This window comes from Copadichromis virginalis, linkage group LG19 (genome assembly GCF_057382275.1).
Source record: "Copadichromis virginalis isolate Kocher_CV1m ecotype Utaka linkage group LG19, C_Virginalis_male_GT1.1, whole genome shotgun sequence".
Lineage (NCBI taxonomy): Eukaryota > Metazoa > Chordata > Actinopteri > Cichliformes > Cichlidae > Copadichromis > Copadichromis virginalis.
Genome location: NC_140636.1, coordinates 8,760,404 through 8,775,358, shown reverse-complemented (window position 1 = coordinate 8,775,358; position 14,955 = coordinate 8,760,404). Strand labels below are relative to the sequence as shown.

General features: G+C 39.3%; 1 protein-coding gene across 1 annotated transcript in view; it reads left to right on the top strand.

Annotated features, from left to right (window-relative positions):
- Positions 1-14,955, top strand: part of akap6 (A kinase (PRKA) anchor protein 6) — a 238,045-nt gene that overhangs the window by 136,194 nt on the left and 86,896 nt on the right. Inside the window, exon 15 of the mRNA XM_085440867.1 lies at positions 6,900-7,020. Within this exon, the coding sequence (XP_085296993.1) occupies positions 6,900-7,020 (121 nt within the window). The remainder of the gene's footprint in view (positions 1-6,899; positions 7,021-14,955) is intronic.

Here is a 14,955-nt window from a genome sequence, read left to right as displayed (position 1 = left end):
ATGGAGGGCATACTGTATGTCAGAGGCAAGATTTAGGAAAATCAGTACTGCTATTAAACTGAAATGAGTTGACTCACAGTCTCAATAAACTCGTCCATCAATGCCTCGTCAGGCAAACAGGACTAAGAACATTTCATCTATAGTTTTATTTTATTTAGTTTTCCAAGTTGACGAAATCATTTCAGTTTGTTTATTTTAGTTAACTTAAATTGTTTTTTCACATTTAGTTTTAGTTTTTTAGTTTAGTTTTAGGGAACTTTCCTATTGTACGACGTGTTAGTCAGTGTTTTTAGTCCACAAAAGTCTAAATAAATTAAACTTGTGCACCACGCTCTTTTCCAAGATTAATAAAATAATAAATTAGTGAGTGAATGACTGATTAAGCACCCGGGTTTTGTTTGTGGACAACTTGATTTGAATGTTTCCGTAGGGTGAACCCGTTAGCATGGATGAATGAAGAAGTGTGTGAATATCAGCACGGGCCTCTGCGCTGCTCTTCATCGACAGTTCGATTTTAATGTCTCTGTAGGATGAATCCATTAGACTGGGTGAGTGTCAGTGAATCACCTCATAAATCCAGCAGAGTCTCTGACTGAAAGGTGACGGCTGCCAATATGACTCATTCAACCTTTCATTCTATCGCTTCATCCTCCTCTCTTGTCATCCTTTCTTCCTTCACTCCATCGCTCCCTGCGTTCCTCCTCACCCTCTGTTCCTGCTCTTTCCCAGTTGCTCTTCCTTGACCTCTGCTTTGTCTCCTCTTTCTTGGCCTTCTGCTACCTCTTCATTTCTCTTCATGTTTTTCTCCTGCTCACCTTGCTTTATTTTGCATCCTTTCTCTCAGTGTAACTACTTTGTTGCCTTCCTCTATGCACCACTCCCATCCTCTTCTTTACTTTTATTTATTTAGAATATCTGTCTTCTCATCTTATTGTTACCTTCTCCAGTTTCCTCTTTCTCCATTCCTCTCCTCTTTCTCGTTCTCTCTCTGAGAGCCTTGCCTTCCCTCCTCTTGCCTTATGTCCCTTGCTCTCTTCTTTCTGCTGTATGGAGGATGATGAATTAGAGACAGCAGTTACAGCCGCTATCGGCGTTGCAGCAGCAGGCGACAGGGAGAGAGAGAAAGGGAAGTAGAAAGTGAAGTATGATAACAAATCTGTCCATTTAAGCCTGAAAGACACCGAGAGTGTTTTAGTTAGCAACAAGGTATCTATCCTGAATCCTGTTTAAAATACAATACTAGTTAAAGAACTTCTCAAAATAATGACACCACAGATCATTAAAATATATATATATACATACATAAAAGAGTAAATCAGTAAGAAAGTATTTAAAAATGAAAGATTCCAATATATTTTTTAGGCCCCTCATGAAGACATTTTAAGTTTCAGTTGGGTGGACTATCACCTGCTATTTTACACCAATAATCAATAGCAAGGTGTCTCAACAGTACCTCACGGCCAGATATCGGAGCATTTAGCTGTATATCACCATATAGTTTTATTCAAACAGCTGTGTACAAAATACCAGAAAGGAAAGACAGAAACTCAGAACTTGAAATTTTTACAGGGTTAGTAAACCCTGTAAAATAGAGGACACTAACAATGTTACAGCAGTTATTTTGAAAAGCATGTATTTCACATCACTCACATAAAACTCAACACTGACTGAAGGACATATGGAAGGAATCTGGAGCTGTGAGACAAAGAAGTACAGAACTTCAACATCTATCATAGCATCACACAGGAAAATTAACTTGTCCATCTGGTTGTCACAGTGCAGGGGTGTCCAACTCCCGGCCTCAAGGGCCGGTGCCCTACAGGTTTTAGATATCGCCCTGGGTCAGCACACCTCAATCAAATGATCAGTTCATTACCAGACCTCTGGAGAACTTCAAGACACGTTGAGGAGGTCATTTAGCCATTTAAATCAGCTGTGTTGGATCAAGGACACATCTAAAACCTGCAGGACACCGGGACTCGAGGCCTGGAGTTGGACACTCCTGTCATATTCCCTTCATTGCAGATTGAAGCTGGGCCCAACAAATTCCTTTGCTTAGTGTCTGTGTGCCATTCTCTGTTGTGTTTGGGTAGAAAATAGAAAATACAGACGTATAGGATGTGTAGAGGTCAGTGTTACACTGAAACACATGGCATTTAACTACTTAATCTCATCAGATGCACATTTATTTCATTATTGAAAAATGTCTGGATAGCTAGTGTAGATATCAGTATGTTTTTCCATGTAGGTTTGCACACTTTCTATCCACATTATTTTTTATATCCAGTGTTGACTGGAATTATGTTGAGGTAGAAATGAATAATAGATCCTTATAATTCAAATTTCCTCAGGTGACTGAATGTCAGAAAGGCTCTCTATAATACTCTTGTGCGCTCCGTCAGCGCAGTGTGACAGAAAACGAACTTGACACTTCAAACACTCTGTAACCATCCCGGTGTTGAACGCAGCCCCACAGTGGCGCCTCGTCGATCCTTCCTTTCCGATTTGTCTGTTTTCTCGTCTTCCACCCCCCGTGAGATACTGTTTTACAAAGCATTTAGTTAACATTAGTGTGAGAACAAGACGGAAATGGAGGAGAGGAGGGGAGGTAGAAAAACGACAAGAGAAAACAATCTGTACGAGTGTTGTATCTGCTTCATCTGTCTTAGTCAGTAAAGGGCCGCTCTGCTCAGCGCATAATGAGGAACACCGCCTCTGGGGGAAGGAAGCAGCGTTTGCTTGCTTTGCTTTTTTCTCCTCGGTTTAGCTTTTATTTCACAGAGAATCACTTTCAGTGGAGGACAGGAGGTGTGAGGAAAGGATAGGATGAAAATAACAGAAGATCAAGGCGGGGGGAGTTAGGAGGAACAGGTGGAAAAATGTTGGCAAATCTTGTTTTATTTCTCTGTAGCCGTGAGCAGGAAAAAGGAGTTATGAAAAAAGCCGCAGAAGATGAAGAAAACAATTTTTAGAAAGTAAAAACAGAAAATGGGGACAAGTTCGAAATTGTGATGGATATAAAAACCACAGAATAAACTAAGGTCATTTTTGAAAAGTGGGGAACAGGATAAGAACAGAAAGCTTTGGGAACAAGTTTGTGCAAAATAACACAAAATTATTACATGCAAAACTCTCAGTCACGAGGAAAGGTTAAAGTGGTTATTAATCATAAGTATTCTTGAGATGACAGAAGCAATTAACATGATAAATATTTCAGAAAATGCCATAGTTACAAGTTCTTTATGTGTGGGAGCAGAAGTAAACTTTTCCAAGATGCAGGAAGTATAATTTTATTAAGGTTTTGAAAACACATGACCAATAACCACGTGATGCTAACTTGTCCTCCAGTTTGTACATGTGAACATCATGGTGACAGTGTAGCATCAAATGAATAATGCCCAGTCATGCAGGCCTAGAGACTGGTCTGAAACCATACGGCCGGTCTTGAAGGAACAACGAGTATTCTCTGACTGGTTGCGAGTGGTTGCTGGAGTTTGATGCCACACACTACGAAAATGATTGCTAATGCCCCAGTCACGTAAGGTTGGTTAGTGATCCCCTGGCAAGAACCTGTCCCTGTTTAGGGAAAAAATCTGTATCGCCCAACCAGTTGGAAAAAACTCCCTGTGTTTGGTTGCAAGCATATTGCTGTGGTAGTAGTTTAAATAGAACTGATGGACTTGTCTACAGACACTGTTCAGGTACTCTACGACCTGTAGTCAAACAGGTGTCCCAGTCAGGTATTGCCACCTCGCCCCCAACTCCAGTATTCAGATCAATGATGATTTCAAAATTCGCAGAAGTTATGAAGAGGGAACCTATCCTAAATCCATTTTTTGTGCCAAGCTGTAAATATACATTTAAGGTTGTAAAGTTGGGCATTTTAATATGAAATTGTCACTTCAAACCATTTGAGGCTGGGCCCCAAAAGTGAGTAGAACTGCAGTTTTGTATGCATGTAGCATTGGCTTCATTTTTCAGCTTCAGAGGTTGCCCCTTGGTTAAGACTCACTTATTGGGTCTATATTGCAAAACAACAGATGTAAAAATATGTACGTGTATATAATTTCCTCAGGGATTAATAAAGTATTCTGATTCAGGCCCATAAATGCATGCATTCATTCCAAAGATATTAATAGTTTGAATTTTGTAGCTTGTAGGAGACAATGGTAGAGAGTTGAGTATTTTTTGTTGTATTTGTTGTTTTTTTCATAATTTCATTCATAGTTTACTCTCCCTACTTTGATGGAACATCAAATTGTAGTGTGTTTCCTTTTTTAAGTGATGAATATGTATGCGGCTTTCTGGGTAACTGTGATTTTCAGTAAGTGTGTGTTTGTGTATTTGAGTGATTTTCATGTGTGTGCTTCAGAGAGCACCTCTTAATGTGTGGTCGCCTTGCCTGGCATGTACGTGCAGTGTGTGTGCTTGTGTGCGAGTCACTGTGGAAATACTGTGGGTCTGACAGAGCTGTCAAACTGTCGTCGTCAGCGACCGGAGAATTCCAAACAATTTCACCGCTAATGTTGAGAAACATGTTGGCGATCCCCGCCGAGACCGAAAGCCAGTGAATATATAAATAATAAACACACACGCACCTTAACAAAACGGCTGACAGTAATGCGCGTGTTTGAGCAATCGGCCCCTGTTCCAGCAGCATAAATATTTGATGTGATCCTGTGTTGGGAAGGGGGAGGTGAGAGGATGAGTTAGGAAGGGGAAGAGGGAGGTGATAGTGGGAGGAGTGAGCTGAAAAAGGGGAGGGAGAACTAGAGAGTAAGGAAAGGAACGATGTTAAGAGAAAAAAAGGGAGGTAGAAAGATTTAGAGAAAGTGCTAGGAAACAAGAAAAGGAGGAGGAAACAGGAAAAAGAGAGGTGGAGGAGAAATTCTGGGCAAGAGGAGGATGTGGGAGGCAAAGCCATGACATTGAGAGGTCGGAAAAATGAGGTGAAATGGAAAGAGGTGGGGGTGAAATCTGGGATAAGGAGAATGGGGAAGGGAGTGGGATGAAGCAGCAAGAAGTGGGGGGATGACAGAAGACGTGAGGGTGTAAGACTATTTATCGTACTACACTTTCAGTTCAGTTAAATTCAGTTTTATTTATGTAGCGTCTAGGCGCCTCGAGGCATTGTATATTGTAAGCTAAAGACCCAACAATATTAACCACGTCTGAATACAGTTTTACAAAATTAAAATTTAAACAGAAATTTAAACAGCCTGGGTGCTGATTGTATAAACTGTCATGAACACAATATCTAAATATCTTTCTAAGACACCCATACAGTTGCTGAAGATGTCAGTAGGAGCTTGGATGTTATTTTTTCTGAATCATCACAAAGTTTTAAACATAAACTTTGCCATTTGGTTCGACCAAAATGTGTATCCAGGATGTCTCTCTTCTCAGTAGCTATTTAATAATATACCTGTGAGTGGAAACAAACACATAGTGGGTTTTTTGTGTTAACTTAAAATGTTTAAGGCAACTTAAACATTTTGACATTACTGCTCATGGAATTTATACGTTTTAAAAAGGTCCACATGTCCAGGCCTATCTTAAGTTTGCCACTGAACATCTAAAGGATTCAGAGAGGGCTTGGGAGAAAGTGTTGTCGTCAGATGAAAACAAAATCAAGCTCTTTGGCATCAATTCGCCGTCTTTGGAGGAAGAGAATTCCTGAGTGTGACCCAAAGAACATCATCCCTACAGTCGAGCACAGAGGTGGAAACATTATGCTTTGGGGTTGGTTTTCTGCTAAGGGCACAGGACGACTTCCCCGCTTTGAGGGGCCAGTGTATCGTAAAGTCTTGAATGAGAACTGCCTATCCTCAGCCTCACTGAAGATTGGTTGTGGATGGGTCTTCTTGCATGACAGTAACCCAAAACATACTGCCAAACCAACAAAGGAGTGGCGAAAGAAGACGCATATTAAGGTCATGCAGTGGCCTACCCAGTCTAGAGACCTCAATCCTTCAGATAATCTGTAGAGAAGCTGAAGCTTCAAGTTGCTAGGTGGCAGTCAAGAACCAAAAAGTATTTAGAGGGTTTCTTTAAAGAGGAGAGGACCAAAACCCTCCTGACATGTGTGCAAACCTGGAGACCAACAACAGTTTCTCCAACAAGTCATGTTTTGCTTGGTAATCAAATACTTATTTACTCCGTGACATACAAATCAATCTATAACTTATATGTCATGTGTTTTTTTCTGAATTTTAGTTTGATAATTTGTCTCTCTCCATTAATATGAAACTAGCATTAAATTACAGGCTGTTCATTTCTTTGGAAGTGAGCAAACTTGCAAATTCAGCGGGGATCAAATAATTGTTTCTATAATAATCTCACAAGACAACTAATTTAAATGAACTGTCAGCTTTGCCACACAGAGTGGTCTAATGTTCAGTTGTTTGTTGGTGGCTACCAAAAGCATCTTGCTGAGGTGCAAGTTGGTAAAGGACATTTAACCAAATATTAGTGGGAGTGTATATATACGTATTTCTGACCGTGTTGGATTTGAGAAAGTTCAAAATAAATTCAACTTGTGAACCAACTCTATAACATCCCAAATTTACCATGACATTCAAGCACATGATCTATAAACTTATGACCACAACTGTAAAATGTGATGAAATACTCCCTGGAACGGCATTTTAGTTTTGCTTTTTGACACTTTTTTCTTTTTGCCTTCTGTTGTCTTTTTCTGTAGAGCAAACTTTATCTGTCAGTCAGTTTTTAGACATGTGTTTTATCAATATAACAAGATCCACGTTTCCCTTTGCCGGAGGACAAAAAAAAATTACAATAATAAAGGAAATAATAAAATAGACAAGATGAATCATAGCAAAACAAACATTTAATTATAACAGTTTAACTCTTTCTTCTCTCTCACTTCCTTTTGTCAGTCTGCAGGAGTTTGAGGCTGAATACCAGGAGCTGTGGGATTGGCTGATGGACATGGACGCCATGGTAACAGACAGTCATCAGCTGATGCTGTCAGAAGAGCAGAGACATCACCTCTTCAAGGTAAATAGTGTTACTTTCACCAACTCACAGTACATGTGAATAGACATGACACTTCTGCATCCAGTGCGACTGATGCTTCTTCCAAATATCCAGCCTGTGGGCGCTGGGCCATGAAGGAAAACTGTGCATTGAGATGAAATGTACCATGGTTGTTTCTGTGTATCAAACTACTGCCATGGTGCTTCCCTTTACACTACAGTGTCCATAATAGTGTAACTAGGGGTAATCCTTTCAGAGAACTCATTGAAGTCTGCACCTTCTGTGGACTCTTTTGAGGTCTGCAACAATTGATATTCTTTATTTGATATTCTTAAGCAGACTTAATGTGCACATAAAACCTGCAAGTCTGGACTTTTCAGTTTGCATCGGAGGGACATGGCAACAAGTGTGTGACTTACTCTTCATAATCTGGTTGGAAAAAACAAGTAATCAAGTTACTGTCTGCCCTCACAGTGTACACACTTGTACCCAATTGATGCGTGATTGTGCTAGCAATGTAGTGAAAGTTATCAGTGTTAAACTGAACATATGCCCTGTTGGAATAGAGTAGCCTTGTGCATTTTAAATCATTGTCAGCAAGAACTTAGTGATATAACAAAAAAACAGACATACTTAGAGATGAAGGCTATTGGTCAAAAAAAAAAAAACAGCCTAAGAAGTAGGCTGCAGTATACTGAAACATCAGTGTAACTTCCATGTCTGAAAAGCCAATGTACAAGTGCTTGGACTCTTTCATATGGCCAGCAGGGGTGACTTCTCTGGTTCTAGAAGGAACTCTAATCGTATAGATGTCTATGGTCCTTCAGAGTCTTTAAGACCTCAGTAAACTAGAGTCTTTCAAGTTTTTCTGAATGCAACATGATGTTCAGTTTGTAAATGATGGTCCCATTAGTGTCAAAAAGGAGGATGAGTTAGGATGAGTTCACAAAACCTGATCTCACTAACTAATAGGCTGAGGCTACAGTTGCTACATCAATCTCAACAGCCAGTATGTTCATTTTAAGCTGATGCATTCAGCGATGTGCAAAGATTTTGTACAAAGTTTTTTATAGTATGATAAGATAGCTCACAACTGGCACAGCACGGTCCTATTATGACACTCTTGGATGCCTCAGTTTGGAGTCACTTTCTCATCTAGTTCAGCACACTCTGTGCTATAGATGTGACATGGAGGCACACAGCAAACTTCTAATAAGAGAAAAAGAATAAAAGAATAAAAAATTAGACATAGTAAAGAATAAAAAATGAAATTCCCAAATATGCGATGAATAAGTAAAGTATTTCAAATTGTTTTGTATAATAAAAAACAGGAGGTGATGGAGATAAGGCACTATTACAACTTTACCTGGCAAGAAAGACTTCACATGTTTCCAAACATTCACAAAGGGCCCATCGGCTGCTCTGCTTCCATCATGGAGGAGCAGCACTGACTTCAGTCTCAATATAAAAAGAAAACATGTAACTGTGAAAATATAAGTATTTGATGCAAATAATGCCCGCCCACTTTGGCTGGCTTCCTCTTTCCTGCCCTAATCCTCCCTCCACCTCAGATCTCCTTTTTCTAGCCAGGCACACACACAAACATACACCCGTCTTCATCCTCACCAAGGAGAATAGGATTACAAGGCATAGCCTCCCTCATAACCATATCATAGAGAAGGGTGTGTGTGACAGAGAGAGAAAGATTGTGTGTTTGTGTAATGACATCACTGCCACCAGATGAGTAACACAGAAGAACAGGATGTGTTACGATTAGAGATTTCTGAATTGTGCTCTTCTGTCCTTTAACCTTCCTGCCTTCTTGGGACCTTTTTGTGCCACTGCTATGTGTTAAATGGCTGCCATTTCCACTGTGTTCAGTGGAATATAACCAAACTTGCCACAGGATAGTTTTTACCTGTCAATGTTAATATTCCAGTGTGAATTCCTTAAATCAGCCTAAAATGGCTGAGCAGCAGAAATCCCCACACCCATCACCCTGGGGACCATTTTCTGCCCATTGACTTCCATTATAAACGCTATTTTTCAACCCCAAATTATCATCATATGATTTTATTTTTTCTTCTTTTCTTGGATGTCAATGAAGACTCAGGGCCTTGAAGTTTTAATTTTTAAATTGCAAAAAAAATGCAAAAAAAATAATGGCAGGTCAAAATGTATGTTGGTGCCAATCTTTGGTCCATCTAAAGGCCTACTTATAATGACAATCACATATTACTTCAACTGGTTTTTTGTGGAAATATTTAGTTTCGTTTTTTGGTTTTTGGGGCTTATAACACAGGGCGCTCATGTAATAACACTGGGATTTGAAGGGTTAAAACAACGAAAATATAATTAAAACTTTACATGAATATTTCAGGGAGAAGTAGTTTTACAAGGTTGGCTAATTTAAAGTGGAATAAAATATGGATATATGGTCTTTTTATGGCGTGGCTGAGAATGGTCCCTAGGGTGATGGGTGTGAGTTTTTTAAAGGATGGCAGGAGGGTTAAATGCTTACAAACACACACAGGTGCGCGCACGCACACGAAAAGGGGAATCGAATAAAAATATACTTGTTCCTAAACTGTGTAACAGTTTAAAAAGTATAAGTAAGTCATATTTTGAGAGACAGTAAATGAAATATTGAGGTATGTGTGAGCTGGTGCCATGTGTGTACAATTCAGATTCACTCAATTGGCAGATGTTCATGAATCAATGTGTTAATTTCACTAGTGTCAGGTTGGAAATATTAAAAACGGTTGGGTGGATTAAAAATCGAGACAAAAACTTTAGGTGGGTTTTTCCAAGGAGTGGAACCTTGTGGACCTAAATCCACTCCCAGTTCCAGTTTAATGCACTTCACAGTCTTTCCTGGGCTAGGCTCTACATTATCAGGCTTGACTAAATTTTTAACTTCACAGTCTCAGCTGTACAATATTCATGTCACAGTGCTCGTAGTGATTAATTATTTCATTTTAGTTCTCAGTTGGAGGTTTCGGGTAGTTCTAACGGCAGTAATATTTCTCATTTGTGAAATACTGCCTATTGTCAAAAGAGCTTCTGTCACTGTGAGCTGCAACTAAATAAAGTATTGAAATGGATCTAAACTGGTTTCTTTTATTTACAAACCACAGTAAACAAAAACCCCGGCTTATTCTGGCTAGATGCTAAATATTTGATCAGAGGGATTGGTGCAAAAAATACACTAAAAATAGGTACATGATAGTTCACATTGGACATAAAAGACCAATAACCAAAACAAAGCAGTGTTACTGGTGCTGGACATTTTAACATTTTGGAGTTAACGTGTGTGTCAACCATGCAACTGTACGCATGTATATTCATTAATGGTAATAGATAAACTGCGTGCACATACTCTGTTTTTAGAGATCAAACTGCTGACATCTCTTTCTCTTCTTACCCACAAGGCACTGCTGCGAACCAGCAGACATGTAACTTTGTGTTGTTTTCCACTCTTTTTCCCATCCTTCAAACGTCTGTGTGCGTGCGTGCAGACATGACTTATTTAGTGGCCGATGAGACTCACCTGGCCTGCAAATTATTGATAAGTGTAAAGATGAACCTAATTTCTCCATAGGAGTTGCACTTAAATATTCATCTCCATATGAATATTCATGGCAGCGATGATGCGTGCATGAATATTGGATGACTCTGGAATCGCTGGGCATTCTCTTCTTCTCCTTTCTCCCTCGTTCTTTCTTTTGTCTTTCTCTCTTTTTTTTCTTTTTTTTTGATGTGTCAACTCTACCGCTAAAATATTGATGCGGAGCTCAACAGCGTCTCCTCGCCCGGTCCAAGGTCGCTTTCTTATACTGTTTCTCTCCTTCTCCACCGCTGAGACTTACGGAGACAGGTCTACAGGCCTGTATACTGTAAGCTGCTCATATAGGGCTTTTGTATCTTATAGAGGTTGTTGTGCTGTGTTCAAACTGTAAAAATACCATGACAGTGAATCCACTGCATTCATGTAGCAGCTATAAAATGCGCTTGTGCCCCAACAACTTTGTATCCTTGTATTTTCCTTGTATATTTATGGCTGTAGATAGCACTGTCTTTCATTTACCTGAATTTCTGCATTTAAACAAAGCATTTTCTCATTAAAGTGTTCAATTAAAATCATTACTGGTGTAATCAAACCCCTACCGAAGGGATTAGTCATTCATCTGAGTAATAGATGGGCATTAATGGCAAAAAACTCCGGCAGAACCAGGCTCAGGGAGGGGCGGGGCCATCTGCTGCAACTGGTTGGGGTGAGAGAAGGAAGACAGGATAGAAAACATGCTGTGGAAGAGAGCCAGAAATTGATAAGAAGTATGATTCAGTGCAGAGAGGTCTATTAACACATAGTGAGTGAGAAAGGTGACTGAAGAAGAAACATTCAATGCATCATGGGAATCCCCCAGAAGCCTACGCGTATTGCAGCACAACTAAGGGAGGATTCAGAGTCACCTGATCCAGCCCTAACTATATGCTCTAGCAAAAAGGAAAGTTTTAAGCCTAATCTTAAAAGTAGAGATAGTGATAACAGCATAGTTTTGTGTAGGCTAAAGCTTCATGCTGTAATCCAAACAATCAGGAACATGAAGCCATGTGACTGCTGATTTTCTAAGAATTAAGCTTAAACCAGTGGCTAGTTGGAAAACTAGTGATGACGAGTGTAAAACTGTGATTTCTGACTTGCTTTAAGCAGAGACATTAAAAGAGAGGGACACAGCATTCAAAGAATCCTAAATTGAAATCTATGGGAACAGTCTCTAGAAACAAAGACGATAATTTCTCTGCTCAGCCCAACAGGGACACATCCACTTGTGCTGCTGCACTGACGGATGTGCACAGCTGAGTGTCACCACTGTTTCAGTTATCTGATTACAGGAGGATCTCTTTGTTATCAGTGTTGGCAGATGTACTTTTCATTTTCCTTGGCTTAATGTATCCATTACGTGAATTAGCATGGCATTAGTTCAGCCTAGTGGTAGGCGCAGGAAAAATAGTTTATTTAAACATTATTTTGGCAGAAAGTCACCAAAAGTTTAAAGTGTTTCTTCTCCAGAATTGTTCGCAGGAGCAGAATATATAAAACGAAGATAAATAAGGTACAGTAAGTAATGCAGAGGTCTATTTAGGCATGATTTCAAAGATAGACTTAACAACATGTGGCAATAAATGAAGCATAATAAAATAATAAAATAAAACTAGCATAAATGAAGGGAGGACATTAAAGGAAGTTGCAAGAGCTTGAGTGATGTGACCTCTGAATCGGAGTAATGAAATATCCATGAAGACTCTTCACACCAAACAACCCCAGTGAGCCTTAACATGTTATTCTCAATCCTCCATTGGAAAGCTCAGTTTTGCAAACAGATTTCTTTTTATTCCACTGATTGTTGGGTTTTCTCTATATTATTGTAGTGTCTTTGGCATAAAGCACCTTGAGGCAACTGTTGTTGTGGTGCTATATAAACTAAACTGAACTTAACTAGCTTCCCTCTGCCATTTTTGCTTTATGTAGGTACTGATTCCCTTTTATATTCTTTAGATCACGTTTAGATCAGAGTCTGCCTAATAGGCACTGAAAAGCACTTTTATTAAGCTGTTGAGTGCTATTTGAATCTCTTCCTTAAAACTATGACTAGGAATCTGAAGAGGAATCTTTTTTTTTAACTTCTTTTTTAACATTTTTCAGTTAAAAGCCACACTTTGCACAGTGTCACTTTATTTAAAAAAGGTACAATATAAGGAGAGACCCTTAATGGTCCATTGCTTATGGTTTGCATATAATTTATTAGGTACAAAATCAATATCGTGTCAGTAGCTTCTTTATCTCTTCTATCAAACTAACCTTGATGATAATATTTTGCCATGTTTTCACAGATAAATTAATCCATTTATTACCCAGGTCCATTAGTTTTTGGATCAGTCTTTTATCACTCAGCCATGCTTGAATTGGAATATACCCAGTAAAGTGTTCTTCAGTTTCCTTCCATCTTGCTTTGCACTGTAGTTTCAGAATAAGTCTGAAATATATTCCTTTTTTAAGCAGGGTAATGCAAATTCTCCCTTGTTCTTTTTCAGTATGCAGGTTTAAAGTCCTATTCTCGTTTTTTTCCCTTGCCAAATATACTGTGATACTAATTTGTCCCATTTGATTGAATTGCTTATCGTTTATTTCAATTGAGAGTGCTTGGAATAGTATAATAACCTGGGTAAGATGGTCGTGCAGATATCCTCAGACCTCCCATCAGTATCTTTCTTCGCACTTATGTAATTCAAAGCTCACTTAACTGAAAATTTAAATGCTTACGCCTCTTTTGGAATCCTGGGTCCAGGAATATGAAACCTGATTGAACCTCCATTTTTTTTAGTGTTTCATGTTCCAATTCCACCAAATGAGTCTTTCAAGGAAAAGTTACTTCTGTTTCTTCCTTCTTCAGTTCAGCCATAAATTTATCTCCTCAATTGGGTTTCCCAGACTGTTTACATTATAGCTTGCTACTTCAATTTTACATGGTGCTTATATACACCCCTGCTGATACGATGACAGTATGAGCACAATGGATAAACAGTAACGCAGCAAGCAGAAGCGTAATATACCGACGATTTGTCACCTAGTGTAAAATGTTACACTTTGGGAGTGAGTACGTGTTGACTCTTCAGGTATCTCGATGGTACAATACCTGGAGCCTTTCCTTAACCTCCTAGGACCTGGCGTCCACATATGTGGACATCACATTTTGGGTTATTTAGACCAAAATTCTCAATTTTGCTCTACAAGGGCCTGATATCTACTTATGAGGACATTATACTGCTACTGTAGATATAACGAATATCCTCATATGTGACTCTCATTTTTCTTAGAAACAAAAATTAGGTAAAAAAACAAATCTGGTAATTCTTTATTTTTACATTCATCGGGCCCCAATATGCCCAAATATCAAAGAGAATTTAAAAATGCATGCCGTGGAAGAGTTCGGGTCTTAGGAGGTTAAAGCTTTGTGTCAATGCATTTCCATTATGACTGATTCAGTCCAGTATGGATGTTGGGTTTTTGAAAACCTTCACTGGGATCCCTCTCCCTGGTATGTATAGTGTCGCCTGCTGTGCTGAGCTGTAGGTCACCATGCTGCCTTTGTAAAATATTTATTTATTTATTTTTTACTATTGGGAGCCTCTGTTTATCCTCTGTGCTGTCTAAGGTGGTCTGAAATGAAGTTTTAATTCATGCAAAACTGTTTTTTTCTCTTTTCCTTATGGCTCTAAACAGAGCTGGATCTAATATAAACTACCACTGCAATCCATATTTATTATGGGAGCACTTCATCCAACCTTCTTATGACTGTGTTGGATAAACATTCAGTCATAACAGGCTCACTATTATTAACAAGAACGCGACACATAATATGTGGGAGCTATGTTACCATGTGTTATATATGCTCATGCAGTACAAATGAATGCTTGGACATTTCACTACTCCTGCCTCTCTCAGTTTGTGTGTATCCTGCAGAAAAGCAGCTCTAACCCTCTTGTTTTTGCAGTGATTTTTTTTTTCGCTCCATGTGACCGTTAAAGAACCTCGCTGTGCTCCCCTAGAATACTGGGGGGACTCGACCTTGTAACCATAGCAACAACAGGGCCCAACAAAAGTTGGGGTTTTTTGGGAGGTGTGGGTGTGTGAGTGTTTGCCTTTGCGTGGTGTGGAACTGAAAAAGCAGTGTGTATGTGGGCATTTTTGTGTTGTCTTTGTGTGTGTGTGTGTGTGTGTGTGTGTGTGTGTGTGTGTGTGTGTGTGTGTGTGTGTGTGTGTGTGTCCTCCGGAAAAGGATAGCTGGGCTGACAGTTGTTCTGTGAGTAGCCTTGGCAGGCCGAGGCTCTACTGTTTATTGTGATGTTAGAGTGAGGCACTTATCAACCTTGGAAAGCAGGGAGGAAGGAGGA